Here is a 16,494-nt window from a genome sequence, read left to right as displayed (position 1 = left end):
GGAGATCAGGAAACTGAAGTACTCAGGCACTCTGCTGCTTTTATGCCTAGCTCTTGACTGTGTGATTTATTGGACAGTGGGAAGAAGAGGCGAGAGAAAAGCCAGCCCTGCTCCTGATCCCATTGATAAACCTTTCTCAAGATAGGGTTCAAATTATTCACTGACATTCAAGATTACCCACAATGTAAATTCCTTAAAAACAGATTAGTAGATGTTCAATAAATAGATTAGGAACAGTCAACATGGATTTGTGCCTGGAAGGTCATGTTTGACTAATCTTCTTGAATTTTTGAAGAGGTTACTAGGGAAATTGACGAGGGTAAAGCAGTGGATGTTGTCTATATGGACTTTAGTAAGGCCTTTGACAAGGTTCTTCATGGAAGGTTGGTTAAGAAGGTTCAACTGTTGGGTATAAATGCAGGAATAGCAAGATGGATTCAACAGTGGCTGAATGGGAGAAGCCAGAGGGTAATGGTGGATGGCTGTTTATCGGGTTGGAGGCAGGTGACTAGTGGGGTGCCTCAGGGATCTGTGTTGGGTCCTTTGTTGTTTGTCATATACATCAATGATCTGGATGAAGGTGTGGTAAATTGGATTAGTAAGTATGCAGATTATACCAAGATAGGGGGTGTTGTGGATAATGAAGAGGATTTCCAAAGTCTACAGAGTGATTTAGGCCATTTGGAAAAATGGGCTGAAAGATGGCAGATGGAGTTTAATGCTGATAAATGTGAGGTGCTACACCTTGGCAGGACAAATCAAAATAGGACGTACATGGTAAATGGTAGGGAATTGAAGAATGCAGTTGAACAGAGGGATCTGGGTATAACCGTGCATAGTTCCTTGAAGGTGGAATCTCATGTATAGATAGGGTGGTAAAGAAAGCTTTTGGTATGCTAGCCTTTATAAATCAGAGCATTGAGTATAGAAGCTGGGATGTAATGTTAAAATTGTACAAGGCATTGGTGAGACCAAATCTGGAGTATGGTGTACAATTTTGGTTGCCCAATTATAGGAAGGATGTCAACAAAATAGAGAGAGTACAGAGGCGATTTACTACAATGTTGCCTGGGTTTCAACAACTAAGTTACAGAGATTGAATAAGTTAGGTCTTTATTCTCTGGAGCGCAGAAGGTTAAGGGGGGACTTGATAGAGGTCTTTAAAATGATGAGAGGGATAGACAGAGTTGATGTGGACAAGCTTTTCCCTTTGAGAATAAGGAAGATTCAAACAAGAGGACATGACTTCAGAATTAAGGGACAGAAGTTTAGGGGTAATATGAGGGGGAACTTCTTTACTCAGAGAGTGGTAGCGGTGTGGAATGAGCTTCCAGTGGAAGTGGTGGAGGCAGGTTCATTGGTATCATTTAAAAATAAATTGGATAGGCATATGGATGAGAAGGGAATGGAGGGTTATGGTATGAGTGCAGGCAGGTGGGACTAAGGGAAAAAAAGTTGTTCGGCACAGACTTGTAGGGCCGAGATGGCCTGTTTTCGTGCTGTAATTGTTATATGGTTATGTGGTTAGAATTGTCTTATCTGGGGAGATTAAATGGTATACTCGGTGAAATTGGGAAAACTGTAAGATTGTTGGGGTGGATGCTGAGTCTGTCTGCTCACACACTATAGTCTGTATAGAAAATTAGATGGCAAAGTCTCAGTATAAGGGATGAGTTCACCTGCAACACCACCCCCTGCAAAGAATTCCAGCTACACCCTCTGTGTAAAAAACTTCCCCATACATCTCTTTTAAACTTTGCCCCTTTCACCTTAAAGCTATACCCTCTAGTCTTTGACATTTGTATCCTGGGAAAAAGGCTCTGACTGTCTCCCCTATCTATGTCTATTTCTTCCCACAACCCATAGAAGTGTGAGTCGGTGAATTAATTGGTAGATTGGTAGAATTTGAATTTGCCTAAATGCTGAAGGGAATATGGGAAGAAGAAAATGGATTAGGGAAGTGTCAGTATAATAATGCAGATGGTCAGTAAGGATTCTGAGGGCTGAAGGGCCTGTTTCCATGCTGTACCTCTCTACAACTCTGACTAAAACTGGATAGTCATCTAGAGTGCTGACCTTCCATCTACTTCATTGGAGACATTAATTGTTGGACCCTTTATCCCTAAACATGCACTGTGGACGGCTTGATTGTAATCACGTATGGTCTTTCTTTGACTGGATAGCATGCAAACAAAAGCTTTTCACTGTATCACAAGACACATGACAATAATAAACTAAACTAAACTGTATGAAGGATCAATAACATTCCAATTGAATGCTAGAGCAAGCAAGCATTAGAGCTATCATGGCCAATCATGATTCTCAACGTAGTTTTTCTAATACCTGCTTCTCGTCGATCATTTTGGACCAGTCGAAAGAAGGAATTCCATCGACCCGAGAAAGATTGTAGACCTTCTTATGTTCCATTTTGAGCTTCTTGATCCTATCTTTCAACTGTTTGACACTGAAAAGAAGATTCAATTGTTTATTTGTTTGGTAACCAAATATTTGATATTTTGATATTTTGTTCTTTCCTTAATGTTCAAATGGAATTCAATATTCCTCAAATGATTAGAGCTATTTTACTCAGCTCGGTATCGTAACTCCTCCAAATGCCTAATACCCTGATGTAGCATCACATTACATAATCCTGAATTTTATCTCTGTTGGATATGTTAAAGTAACTGGGCTGAGGAAGTAGAGAAACACAACAGATCTCCATTCATTTAACAAAGTCCACCATTTGCTAATTTTCCATTAAAATTAGATTGGGTGAGGTGTCAGTTAGCTTCTGACACTTATAAAACCATAGACTAGCTGGAAAAAATATACCCTGCAAGGAACTACAGGGACACCTTCTTCATCACAGGTCGAGAGAGAAGCATAGACATTTTAAAGATAGTCTGGGACAGGATATACTGATGGAGTTGGATTAAATGGCCTATTTTGTGTTTCATAGGTACTATTTAATTTTGTATAATTTAAGTTGGATGAGAAATGAGCACAGAGCACAAGGCTTGACATCTGGAATTGTGCAATTAACCCTCACCTTTATACTCACTGAGATATAAAGTAAAAAAAATGGTTCCACTTACTCCTCTGTAATCATATCAGACTGTGGGTGCCTCTCAGTGCTGGCTACCTGTGCATCCGTCTGCAGGTTCGCTAGTATTACTTGCGATTCATCTATCAATTTCTCAGTGTCGTCATGGAATAGCACATGTTTCCCCTCCTCTATACGCTTGACATCCTAGAAAGATTAGAAAAACAAAAAAAAAAAATGTATTCGAGCTTCCACATCTTTGAGAATCCCATTCATTAACTTTTTAACACGAAGGAAGGAAATCACGTTTTCAAATATCTTTTCACTGGGATGCTTGAGTCACAATTTCCCACGATGAGGAAATGAAAGATTGAAACTTCAGCCTTTATGTTAAAATTCTGTTTGAGAGATCCTTGTGGATTTTTATTTCATTCTTGGTCAACGGAAAGAAGAGCGATTGAATAAAGCTGAGTCTTCTTTAGAATCCAGTACAGCAATTCTCCTCTTCCAGCACAGTGCTGCAATTATGAGTCATGAACCATGACTTTTTCAAAAGTGATTTTACTGATAGAGCAGATCTAGGAGAATTGGGGGGAGGGAAGGGGAGGGGACCATGGGCAAAGGCCTGAAGCACAAAACATGGAGCATTGTCCAAAAAAAAGGCACTTTAATATTAAGAGCTTCATCCGGATGAAGAAAGGGCAATTGCAAATGTCAGAGAATCACATCGATGGGAGTGAGTGACAGAGCTGCTGAAAACATGTTTATCTCAGGTTCTGTGCATGAAGTAATGCAGAACGCAATTACGGAAACAGCAGCAATTGATGGTGAAGAAAGAGTGAAGGTCGTAAATGCTATATTTTAGCCACAAAGAGGTCATGTGTGATAATTTGCAGCGGTTGAAATTTGCACCTCGGCTGTTCCTGAAAGAATTATTCAAGTTATATATTGTTTTAATCAATCCAATCCAATTGTCAACTACAGATTTATATGTGAGTCATTCCAGAGCTATGATTTGATTGTAATAAGTAAGTCAGTGGTAAAGTATTTAAAGATTTTTATCAATGTTGCCACGCCTTTTTGAGCACCTCCCAAGATAGGATGGAGCTTCACCTGGGTTTGTCCACAATGTGATAACAGTTGATGACAAAATTAATTGCAAACATATGCACACACCTACACAATTGGATGGTTTAGGAGGAACCATATTAGTTATTCAAGCAACTATCATCAACACTTAATTCAAAGCTTACTTGAAGAAAGCATTCTTCAACTTTGTAGATATTCTTCTCCACAACATCTGCATTTTGTTGTAGGCGCACGATCAGCTGTGAGAGCAACGAAGGTGTCTTTCTGTAATAAATAAAATGAACAGACAGACCATTAAACAGGGAAAAGTAGATTTCAGGGTACATTGTAAGGCTTAGCACACACTGCATTTCCATATTATCGCCATGTTTTAGAAGATCACCTTTTGCTCTTTTACAGCACGCCTTGCACCACTCAACCATAAAACATTGTTTGGCTTTCCTTCCCTTAACCTCATGACATCTCTCTCCATCTTTACATCTTTCCTTAAGACATGGTGATGCACACATAGGGTGGTACAGTGACACAACTGCTAGAGCTGCTGCTTCATGGATTCAATGAACCAGGTTCAATCTTGACTTTCGGTGCTATCTGTACGGAGTTTGCAGTGAGGATTCTGGCACATTACTTCTCACGAGTAAGGTATTTGGAAGCAAATAGAAAAATCTATTGCACAATTAATAATAATACATTTTGGAGAACTCAGAGCCAAAAACTCAGTTCATTCTCAAATTTTCTTTATTTTATGAAAGTTATTAAAAAATATAATAATATGTCTTATATGGATAATTGCACTTAACTTCAACATAACAGGCTTCCTAACCATTGTGTGGTAAACTCTATGTGCCCTTGTATAATCAGACAATAGTTAGGAATTAAGGATCAGAAACAAGGGATAATAGTTCCCATTGAGCCTGCACCATTCAATGACATCTGCTCCTACACTCAAGTCCGCTTTGTCACCCATGCCCTAAAGTCGCTATTCCCTTACCAGCCAAAAATCATTCAATCGGCCATGAAAAAAAACCAATGACTGAGCAGACATTATCCTCTGTAGCGGGGAATTCTAAGCATTTACGTTCCTCGTGTCCCTATAGTGAAAGATTATTCCCAAGAAGAAACAGGTTATAATCAATCTATGCACCTTCACCTCACTTTTAGTAACTTTGGGGAATATGTCGTCCTTGGCCGCTATTGTCCATTTTTATGGATAGTATTAAGAACAAGCTGAAAGACTGCTGACAATTAGTTAGTGAAGGCTTCCTCATCTGAATTCTACACAGATGGATCTCTCAGCCTGTGCCCATGGCCTTGATCTCTCCGATTCTATGGATCAATACACATATTTTCCAAAAGCAGGCACAATTCCTTAACTCTGTACTCTAGCCCTTTCCCAATTCCATGTGCCATACTAATGACTCCACATGCTCAATAGCTTTTTTGATGTATTGCCCCAGAGCTTCTAAGTTGGTCCAGAACCATGTGTACTTATTGCACTGAATCTATGGAATCATAGTCCAAAGTCTTGAAAACACAATCTGACTGATTCCACATCCATTGCTCCCTGACTAATTACATTGATATTCAGCCCTTATTGCCAAACTAATCAAAATTGTTAAAACAAGTCTTCAAAATATGAATTCACAAATTACCTGTATCACTTGGAACCAAGGCAGAGAACCTTATGTTGTGTTGGACAAAAATATCATCTTTTGATCAACTGAGATTTGAATAAATGGCTAAAATCAACTCTACAATTCAGATTTACAAAGTTTTTAAGGTGCTGGTACTGAACCCACATCGCAGGTATCCAAAATGTTTAAATGAAATCAGAAATTTCTGGGTAAAATTTGAGCGCAGCCAACTAAAACATTTGATCAGTAATTCAATCTCGGCTGGTCGTTGGATTTTAACTGCAGAGAAAGGTTTTGGAAAGGTTGCAAAGTCTAAACAAGTGGTGCAGGTGGAAAATACAGCTGCATCCTTGGTAAAGTTGAAGCAACAATCTGAGCGATTAAATCTGAATTAGACTGGAGGACTATTGAGCAGCATGAGAAATAGGGCGTGAATGTTCCTCACTGATCCATGACTTCCTCGGTTGGATATTTGTGCCAATTTTATTTGAACCTGCTTTTGGATATTTCAATACTTCAAAGTTTCATCATGTTTTTCGTAGACTGGTCAACAGCTGCCACTCATTGTAACTTTACCCTTTACTATCTATCCGAGTACTTAGCCTCAGTATGTCTTCTAACGACAGCTAGAACACTCTAAATTCCTCCATGTTTATAATTGTCTACAAAAGGAGTGGCTTCCTCCATTGTACTAAACGGTGAATGGTAGGTGATGGAAAGCAAAAGAGCGGCAAAGAACGCAGAGATTTCTGGATGGCAATTACAAGGGCATACAATCTTTAGTTCTACAGTTTAAACATTGTACTTTGCTGATCGTGTTTTTCAAGGGATGAATCAGATAGATTAAACACTGGCCACACCCGATCTTTGAAGAGCAGCAATAAAAGCAAATGGCGTGGGGATTTATTGTCATACAGTGGCTTGCAAAAGTTTTCATGCCCCTTGAACTTTTCCACATTTTGTCACGTTACAACCACAAACGTAAATGTATTTTATTGGGATTTTATGTGATAGACCAACACAAAGTGGTGCATAATTGTGAAGTGGAAGGAAAATGATACATGGTTTTCTAATTTTTTTACAAATAAAAAAACGAAAAGTGTGGCGTGCAAAAGAATTCAGCCCCCCTGAGTCAATACTTTGTAGAACCACCTCTCGCTGCAATTACAGCTGCAAGTCTTTTGGGGTATGTCTCTACCAGCTTTGCACATCTAGAGACTGAAATATTTGCCCATTCTTCTTTGCAAAATAGCTTAAACTCACTCAGATTGGATGGAGAGAGTCTGTGAACAGCAATTTTCAAGTCTTGCCAGAGATTCTCAATTGGATTTAGGTCTGGACGTTGACTGGGCCATTCTAACACATGAATATGCTTTGATCTAAACCATTCCATTGTAGCTCTGGCTGTATGTTTAGGGTCGTTGTCCTGCTGGAAGGTGAACCTCCGCCCCAGTCTCAAGTCTTTTGCAGACTCTAACAGGTTTTCTTCCAAGATTGCCCTGTATTTGGCTCCATCCATCTTCCCATCAACTCTGACCAGCTTCCCTGTCCCTGCTGAAGAAAAGCATCCCCACAGCATGATGCTGCCACCACCATGTTTCACAGTGGGGATGGTGTGTTCAGGGTGATGTGCAGTGTTAGTTTTCCGCCACACATAGCGTTTTGCATTTAGGCCAAAAACTTCAATTTTGGTCTCATCTGACCAGAGCACCTTCCTCCACATGTTTGTTGTGTCCCCCACAAGGCTTGTGGCAAACTGCAAACGGGACTTCTTATGGCCTTTTTTCAACAATGGCTTTCTTCTTGCCACTCTTCCATAAAGGCCCGATTTGTGGAGTGCACGACTAATAGTTGTCCTGTGGACAGATTCTCCAACCTGAGCTGTGGATCTCTGGAGCTCCCCCAGAGTTACTGCTTCTCTGATCAATGCTCTCCTTGCCCAGCCTGTCAGTTTAGGTGGACGGCCATGTCTTGGTAGGTTTGCAGTTGTGCCATACTCTTTCCATTTTGGGATGATGGATTGAACAGTGCTCCGTGAGATGTTCAAAGCTTGGGATATTTTTTATATAACCTAACCCTGCTTTAAACTTCTCCACAACTTTATCCCTGACCTGCCTGGTGTGTTCCTTGGGCTTCATGATGCTGTTTGTTCACTAATGTTCTCTAACAAACCTCTGAGGCCTTCACAGAACAGCTGTATTTATACTGAGATTAGATTACATACAAGTGGACTCTATTTACTAATTAGGTGACTTCTGAAGGAAATTGGTTGCACTGGATTTTATTTAGGGGTATCAGAGTAAAGGGGGCTGAATACTTTTGCACGCCACACTTTTCAGTTTTTTATTTGTAAAATAAATTTGAAAACCATGTATCATTTTCCTTCCACTTCACAATTATGCGCCACTTTGTGTTGGTTTATCACATAAAATCCCAATAAAATACATTTACGTTTGTGGTTGTAACGTGACAAAATGTGGAAAAGTTCAAGGGGTATGAATACTTTTGCAAGCCACTGTATCGGTAGAGTACAAGTCATAGTTTTGTCGAACTGCAGCAAATTAAACATTTTGGATACTTTGTTCACAGAAGGGCCATGAGGACCATTAAGCTAAGGCACCAATGCTGTGCAACAAGCAGAATAATTTGTGAGGTATTGGACAACAATATTATACTTTGGACAACTGGGATTTGGAAAAAAAATGGTTAAAAACATCCCTAATAGTTCAGATTTACAACATTTTTAAGATGCTAGTACCAAATATGTAGGAATAATTAATAATAAAAATAATAACATTTTATAAATAACAGAATACTAATAATAAATGTAATAATAATAATATATTATTAATAATATAATAATAAATAACAGTAATAAGTAGTAATAGTAAAGATATACATAGTAAGAAGATAACTTTATTGAAGAACAGCTATTTGACTTCCTAATAGGCTGGTAAACTAAACATGACTGGCTGCATGTTCTGTGATCAAATCCCAGTGGATATACAGCTGCTGATGGCTAACATAAAGGATTCCTCTATATATTCCCTGGAAATGATCAAACATTGATAATGCATTCATCACTGTCCTCACCCAACCCTTGCAGAGCAGCAACAGAAGCAAACTGTATGTGGGATTATTGTATTATCAAGATGTCTGGGTTTGTCATGTTGAAGCTGCTAGGTACACCAGGGAAACCGCACTCCAGGCATAGAAGGACAAATGAATCAGGGAAGCAATCCTCAATCTGTCTTTACATTCTCTTTGAGCCGCGCAGCTCCTAATTTTCCTCTGTCTGCCACATAATCTTCAGGCATTTAAACCTGCCTTAGCCTCGCCCAAACACAATGACCGAGCTTGCCTACCATACATTTTATTTTTCTTTAGGTTTGTTGATATCTGTTTACTTTGAATAAGGCTACTAAAATAATTTTATGCGGATAATTCCATAATTTCATCAAATCCAAAATGAATGCAGGTCCTGGAATGCGCCGCCAGGGTGGTGATTGAGGCAGATATGACAGTGGTTTTTGAGAGACTTTTGGATAGGTGTATGGATATTCAGGGAATGGAGGGATAGGGATTATGTTCAGGCTGATAATTGTTAGTCTTGGCATCACGTTCAGCACAGACATTGTGGGTAGGGTTACCAACTGCCCCGTATTAGCCGGGACATCCCGTATTTTGGGCTAAATTGGTGTGTGCCTTGTCCCGTATTTGACTGCTACTACTCGTGTCAAGGGGACTGTCGGGTTGGAGTGCCGAAGTAGTGCAGCAGCAGCGCCCGGCCAGCTGTCCGACCTTTGGACCTTCGCTTACTGCCGACACCACCACCCCTCCTTCTCATGGCTGATCATCGGTTCATGAGTTGGATGGGGTGCTGGACCATGCGCGCAACATCGTGCGGGCCAGGGCCAAAACTCCTCAGCTGGCCCGCCAGCTAGACTCTGTGTGCAGTCCAGCACCCGGGCCAACTCATTATTCACCCAGCCACGGCCGAGTCAGTCAACGAATTGCCGTTGGGAATTTGTCCCGTATTTTGACCTTTTGCCCCTTATTTGTGACTGAGATAGTTGGCAACCCTAATTGTGGGCCTGTCTTGTGTTGCACTGTTCTATGTCTATGTTATTCCTAGGTTACGCCAGAGTTCCTGTCCTGAGAAATGCTTGTAACACAAACAGTTTGCAAGTTGGAAATGCAACCTCCTGGCAATATTATTAAATAAAACATACGCTAACCATGGGCAGCACGTAGTTAAACCTGGATGTTTAACTCAACTATTCAGGATTCTCTGCTAAATGCAATGATATTGCCGTGAACTGAGATCCCAGATGGCAGAAGAAATCTGGAGCCATGTAGTAGTCAGCAAACCATCCCACCAGTCCTTAAACTCTTGTGTCTATGCATGGGACGTACATTATTTGAGTGTTTGCAATGTGGGGAAGACCTGCACCAATATCAACTAAGAATAAAGTTCCATTCACACAATTGCATCCATCTGAACATTGTGTGGCAGTATTCTATCAGTTTAATCCTACTGTAGTAGCCATTTAGCTTAACTCAGTATATTATAATTATAACCAGTTACCTTTAATTTTATCCGCCTGTAATTATGTGGGTGGGATTTATACGTAGACTGGGGCGCGGTTTGTGGCTAGGATTCTCGTGCAGACGCCCTAGTAGTTAGTTTAGTTTGATGAAGATCGTGGGAGAGACATAGTTTTGACCATGCACAAGCATGACCACGAGTATGATTGAAATATACAAGATGAAGCTTTGATGAATTATCTTACTGTTTGTTCTTCAATAAAGAATCTATTAATCTAGAGACTGTTTCTGGAATATTCATCTATCAACGGCAGTGAATGTCTCCTGGAGGGCTTGTGGGTGCGTATAGATTGCATGCTGATCCACGGTCATCAATGTGCCTATTGAGGGCTAAACCTTTGAGACATCATAGAGACTGTCACTATAACTACTAAAAGTTTTTTTTTTAAAGGAAAGGGCAATGATCCTTTTACTGCAGTCAATACTACAATTGACTGATGGATGAAAATGTAATATTGAGTAAAGAGAAATACTCACTTCCTTGTATAATTTCTATCTAAGAAGGTAATCCATATCAACATGCCATTGAGTTGGGTATTGCCATTAATTCTAAACCCCAACATTATACTTCAACATTTTTTTTTAAGTTTCCCTTCTTTGCTGTTGAACTGTTCTTTGCAAGTTACTACTAAAACCAATTAGTTATTTGGCTTCCCCTTCGTCAACATCAATTATTTGAGTAGCCAATATTTTAATTACACAGTGCATACAGAATGTTCATTTTAGCAGTGCTGTGATTATCTTACTGGACAAATATTACAGAGGCCTGTCCAGATGAACTGATAACCTGAGCAAATTCTAAGTCAAGAGCTTTGAAATGTTTAGTGTCATTGACAATTACTGTAATGGTCGTATAAACCCATGTGGTTCACCAATGTACTGCAGGGAAGGAAAATTGCTGCCATTGTCCAGTCAACAGACTCAAAAATGCAACCGACCCTAAACTGGCTTTGAACGTACAAAATACTGCAGATGCTTGAAATCTGATACTCAAAGTAAAGTGCTGATACTATTCAAAGCATCAGGCAAAATCAATGAAGAGAAAAAGAGATAACATGGCAGGTCAAAGGGTTTCATCAGACAGGACTCTTACCAGGGTTGCTGTCTAACCAATTATTTCAAGCTGTTATTAGTTAGAGTGTCTTAAATATCCAAGGATTTCTGCCACATTCGTTTTTCCATTTATTGGTTAATTATGGTAAATCCTGACATGGTTATCCTGCCCAAATCTTATTTTTCAGCCGACATTCCAGATGCTTCCATCACTAGTCCTCTACAACCAGGAAGACAGCGTGGCAAAGAGTAGGATGAGGCAGGGGCTTGGAAGTGCACAGCCACAGACTTCCACCTCAGTTTGCAGATGACAGGCAGATTGATGGAGTTGTGGATGGCGAGGAAGATTGTATTGTTCCACATTCTATGTTCTAGTTGTGTTCCACCACGTTCTGTAACCTCATGACTTGACATCTCTCTCATTCCAGCATCAGCATCAAGGCTGGGGATCAACCCCGGATCAATGAAGAAGGGAGGAGAGCATGGCTGGAACAATACCTGGATTATCGGCCAGTAAAATGATCCTGCACTTAATGGATCAGATCAAACCTCAACCATCCAACAACCTGCATTCACGAATGGTGGCAGGGAATTAAACAACAGAAGAGGGACAATTTTTACCAAAGGCCAATTGATCTCCGACATGTAAATCTATGGGATGTGGAAGGAAACTGGAGCACCTGGAGGTCAGGGTCATAGGGAGAATGCGCAAACTGCATTCATACAGCACCCTCGGTCAGGATCAAACTCGGGTCTCTGACACTTTGAGGCGGCAACTCTAGCAGTTGTGCTGCCCTTGACATCTATCTAACTCTAGCAGCTGTGCTGTCCTTGACATACATACATACATCCATCCATCCATCTATCTCTAAAACTCTGATCTTGTGCTCTTCCGGTTTGCGTAGTTTTTCTATTTGCTACTGCTGCAACATTGGAAGTGTGATGGACAATTTGCATAAATTGCAGTCTGGCAGAGATACGTACGGGTGATTTATTATTGCTTAATGCCATTTGTTGTGCCCTTCACTCTATCAGAACAATAGAGGTTTGGCAGTAAACTCTCACTAGCTGCGTGGCATCATTTCACTCTAATCTGTGTTTCGATTGAGTATTGACTGTTAGTCAAAATGGCCAATGGGAGCCACAAGAAAGGCAAAGGTGTTTGCTTCAAAGATAGGGCAAACGCTACTGCGAGTATGATGCTAGTGAATGTATGAAGAGTTTTTACACAGTTTTGTTTTTTTAAATTCTGAATACAGTTGATTTTTGATATTAAAAAGATAATAGCCAGCAGTGTTTCATTCCCTCTTATTAAAGGATGCATTTAGTGCATACTTGAAATTCTAGTATCAAAGCGTTCAACTAAGTAGTTAGACTGGTCTCAACACCCAATTTTAATGTGGTGTGCAAGGCACACCCAGAGAATTCCTGGCGCAGTTATCAACCCAACTCCTCCCTTCGAAAAGGCCAGAATTATAAAATTAATCAGAGAAAACAGACACAGGAAGGTGGAATCATGTTTACTTGGGGAGCAAGGGTGAAGTCAAGTTCTCCAGCAACAGGTGAAGAAGTTAGTTTTAAAAAGACTTTGGTAAATTGCATTCTGAACATTGAGGCAATTGCACAATTATTATGACAAAATCCAACTGAAATGACACAATTTTAAACTTTTTAATGTTTTCACCTGCACTGTGAGCATTAGGACCAATTTCATCATTACATCTAGGCTTGAAATGTCCAGTGAATCAAGGCAATAGATATAAAGCCTTGTTGTTTTTTAAACGAGTGCTGTATGCTCAGCTTTAAAGAGCAGGGGCAGAAGAGTAACTATCTACCTGCACAGTTTTGGTAGGTTACTTATACTCACGCACCTCCAGCCAGGCTGTTAAAGCATCTTCAGCACTGTTATCTATCTGGCAACATGAAAAATCTGCTAGGCAGGACAAATCCAATTCAGATAATCATCACATGATTAGTCTACACACAGAAATCAACTAAGGAATGGAAGAAATTGCCAAGAAACCCACAACTTCCACGCAGTGCTGAAATTATTAGGAAACACCAATACCCATCTAATCCAACCTGAAAGTGCATCACCAAATCTCTAGTCAAACAATGGATCTCCCCACCACCAACCCATGCACCCATATCATTGGGGATAAGCAAGAGATGCCAACCCTATCAGAGGTGCTAAATAAACAACACTCGCAGTTAATGGCTTGGCTGGCGGTGAGGGGAGCCCTCCCAGTCAGATATACGTTGGAACCTCACTACCAGCGCACGCTGTCTTCGGGATGGCTGCTAAGGAGAGGAGACTGTTGCCCACCTCTTTGCAGAGTATGGATTTGCAAAGAAAGTCTGGAGAAGTTCGTAAGGGTCCCTATCACCGAACAGCTCCGTCACAGAGGATTTTGTAATTTACGGACTGTTCCCAGGGACGCATTGGGAGACTGACATCAAGTGCTGCTGGAAGGTCATCAACTCGGTCATCAACTCTTTGGTCTGTCAGAGCTTAGTTGACCTCCCAGCGGAGCGGAATATCTGTTAGGGAATGTTGCTGACTGGCCCGCTGCAGACTGCAGCAATACGTGCTGAGGAACGCAATGAAGCTCGGTGCAGCCAAACCAAGACTCGGTGGGGGAGGACCACAGTCTAGGGTCCTTCTGCTGCTGGACATTGGGGGGGGGGGGGCAGGGTGTGGTAGAGACACCCCTCAAAATAAGGGAAGGGATTCAACGCCAGTGGGCCACATGAGCGGCAAGTGTGGGGGATAAATATGTGAAATTTGTGTAAACAGTTTTGAATGTTTGTATAGCCTCCGAAAATGTCGGATTAATTTTTTGCACGGTTCCTGTGTTGTATATATTTATTACTTGAATAAAACCTATTTTGAAATTAAAAATATATATTCACAGCATTGTAACACAACTTCTAACTAGGCATCCATGAATAGGTAAAGATAAACAGACAATGAACAATTGATTGAACTTCAAAGGACACAAAGTGCTGAAGTAACAGGTCAGGCAGCATTTCAGGACCCCATGGATAGGTAAGGTTTCAGACTGAGACCCACCTTCAAATTGAACTTCCTTGCCTTGGTTGGCTGTTATGGACTGCTGGAAGACAACAGAGTTCATTCATAGAGCAGTAGAGAAGTTCCAATATCTGCACCTGACAAAGAGTTACTGACACACCTTTAGATAAAGCTGGTTCAATCAAATTCACATTCTCCTGGATAACTGCAAGAGAAGCATTGTGACATTTTTTACAAAGGACATTTGTTTTGAGTTGAACCTTTGCTACACAATAATTTTGTCCATTGCTTATTCTGCTTTTGAGATGTATCTGTTAAAACATTCTCTGGTTATTAACATAGAATTTGCCCTAATCAGAAAACTAGCTTATGAGCACTTCTTGAATTTATATCAAACTGTGGCATGGCACACGGTGATGGCAGGAATCAGAAGATCATCTGCTATTATCACACAAGCCACAGACCATTGGTAACATTTTTACAGCAGGTCTTAGATTCTAAGAAGAATGACTGAGCTCCACCATCAGTGATGGATTAAGTTTCCACTTGCATGATGAGCACAGGAACTGGCATAAACAACAAGTAAATTCTCCACAAGTATATTACAGATAACTTGGATGGCATACAATGTCATGGTGTAGAATTAAGGCTTGTGGGGGTTTAGGGCACATACCATCTAACCCAGCACCAGTCCTGTACGGTGTAGGAACGTAGGAAGGAAGTCCAGTAACGGCAAGATTGCTGATTTTACCTACTCCACACTCTCAGAGGTCTCCACAAACCCTTCTTACCTTCCTCTAGAGATTGCCAATCTTCCAGTGCTACCCTGGAGTCACCAGGAAATAAATATTAATCTCCAAACACTGCCACGGCTAACATCCATGAGGAGTGTATGATTTTTCTTATTTTTGTGGGAGGGGGGGAAAGCAAATGGTGGGAATTATCCACTCAGGTACCAAAGTCTCCGTTGCTTTCTCAGTGGAGAACAAGGTGTCCACATAAGGTGATTTATGTGTAGGGAGGAACTGCAGATGTTGGTTTACACTGAAGATAGACACAAAATGCTGGAGCAACTCAGTGGGACAGGCAGCATCTCTGGATAGAAGAGATGCTGTCTGCCTATCTCTAACTAGAGATGCTGCCTGCCCCGCTGACTTACTCCAACATTTTGTGTCCATCCAAGGTGATTTATGGCACTACGATGTCACAACCTGCCTGAAAATGCCTGATCGCGACTGATCTTGGCAGCTAAGCAGGTGCAGGCCTGGTTGGTACTTGGATGGGAAACTAAACATCCCAGATGCCCAGCCAGAGTTGACGCCCTTGAAATGACTGTCACCCATGGCTTGATTGATGGTAGTCACGCCTCTAATAAGACTGAGAGTTCAAAACTACTTCAAAGATCTGAATACAATGATCTAGGGCTAGGCCAACACCCCAATGCACTATTGCTACAGAAGCATATTTAAGGTTTTACCTTAGACCAGGGACCGGTTTGCAAAAGACAGGCTGAAAAAGTGGTCAGGAGCAGGGGGAGGGTGGAGATGAGGAGAACAAAAGGCAACGTCTGTAGTGTGGAGATTTGGACAGTTTTGATGAAAGGTCACTCATATGAAATATTAACTTTGTTTCACTCCACAGAAATGCCTGACCTGCTGCGTTATCTGATAATCTGAACAGCCTTACGATGCCGTTTACTGGAGCCTGCTATGAATTTCCCATGTTATAACAGCAGCTGTGCTTCAGAGGTATGTAATTAGCTGCAAAATGCTTTGGCTCATCCTTAGGTATTGAAAGGTGCTGAGTAGATGCAGGTCTTTTACCATATGGGAGTTGAGCAAGACATAATGTTTCTTCACCATCTTTAATCAAATAGCTTCAGTTTTAGCAATGGTGGATTTTAGTCGACCTGTGATCCCATGGGAACATTTGTTCTGAATCAAATCTGCCTTACTTAGATCTGCAATGTCTTTTTCTTTAAATATCCAAGTCAATCTTTTTACGGTTATTTAGACAAACAAGTTGCCTTTGTG

General features: G+C 40.8%; 1 protein-coding gene across 2 annotated transcripts in view; it reads right to left on the bottom strand.

The window, feature by feature from the left end:
- ppl (periplakin) overlaps positions 1-16,494 on the bottom strand; it is a 67,067-nt gene that overhangs the window by 35,530 nt on the left and 15,043 nt on the right. For both annotated transcript variants that reach the window (XM_055651771.1, XM_055651772.1), the window contains exons 2-4: positions 4,297-4,396; positions 3,096-3,250; positions 2,344-2,464 (exon numbers count right to left, since the gene is read on the bottom strand). In XM_055651771.1, the coding sequence (XP_055507746.1) occupies positions 2,344-2,464; positions 3,096-3,250; positions 4,297-4,396 (376 nt within the window). The remainder of the gene's footprint in view (positions 1-2,343; positions 2,465-3,095; positions 3,251-4,296; positions 4,397-16,494) is intronic.

Source organism: Leucoraja erinacea, chromosome 20 (genome assembly GCF_028641065.1).
Source record: "Leucoraja erinacea ecotype New England chromosome 20, Leri_hhj_1, whole genome shotgun sequence".
In the NCBI taxonomy this organism is placed as follows: Eukaryota; Metazoa; Chordata; class Chondrichthyes; order Rajiformes; family Rajidae; genus Leucoraja; species Leucoraja erinaceus.
This window is presented reverse-complemented; position numbering and strand designations above follow the sequence as displayed.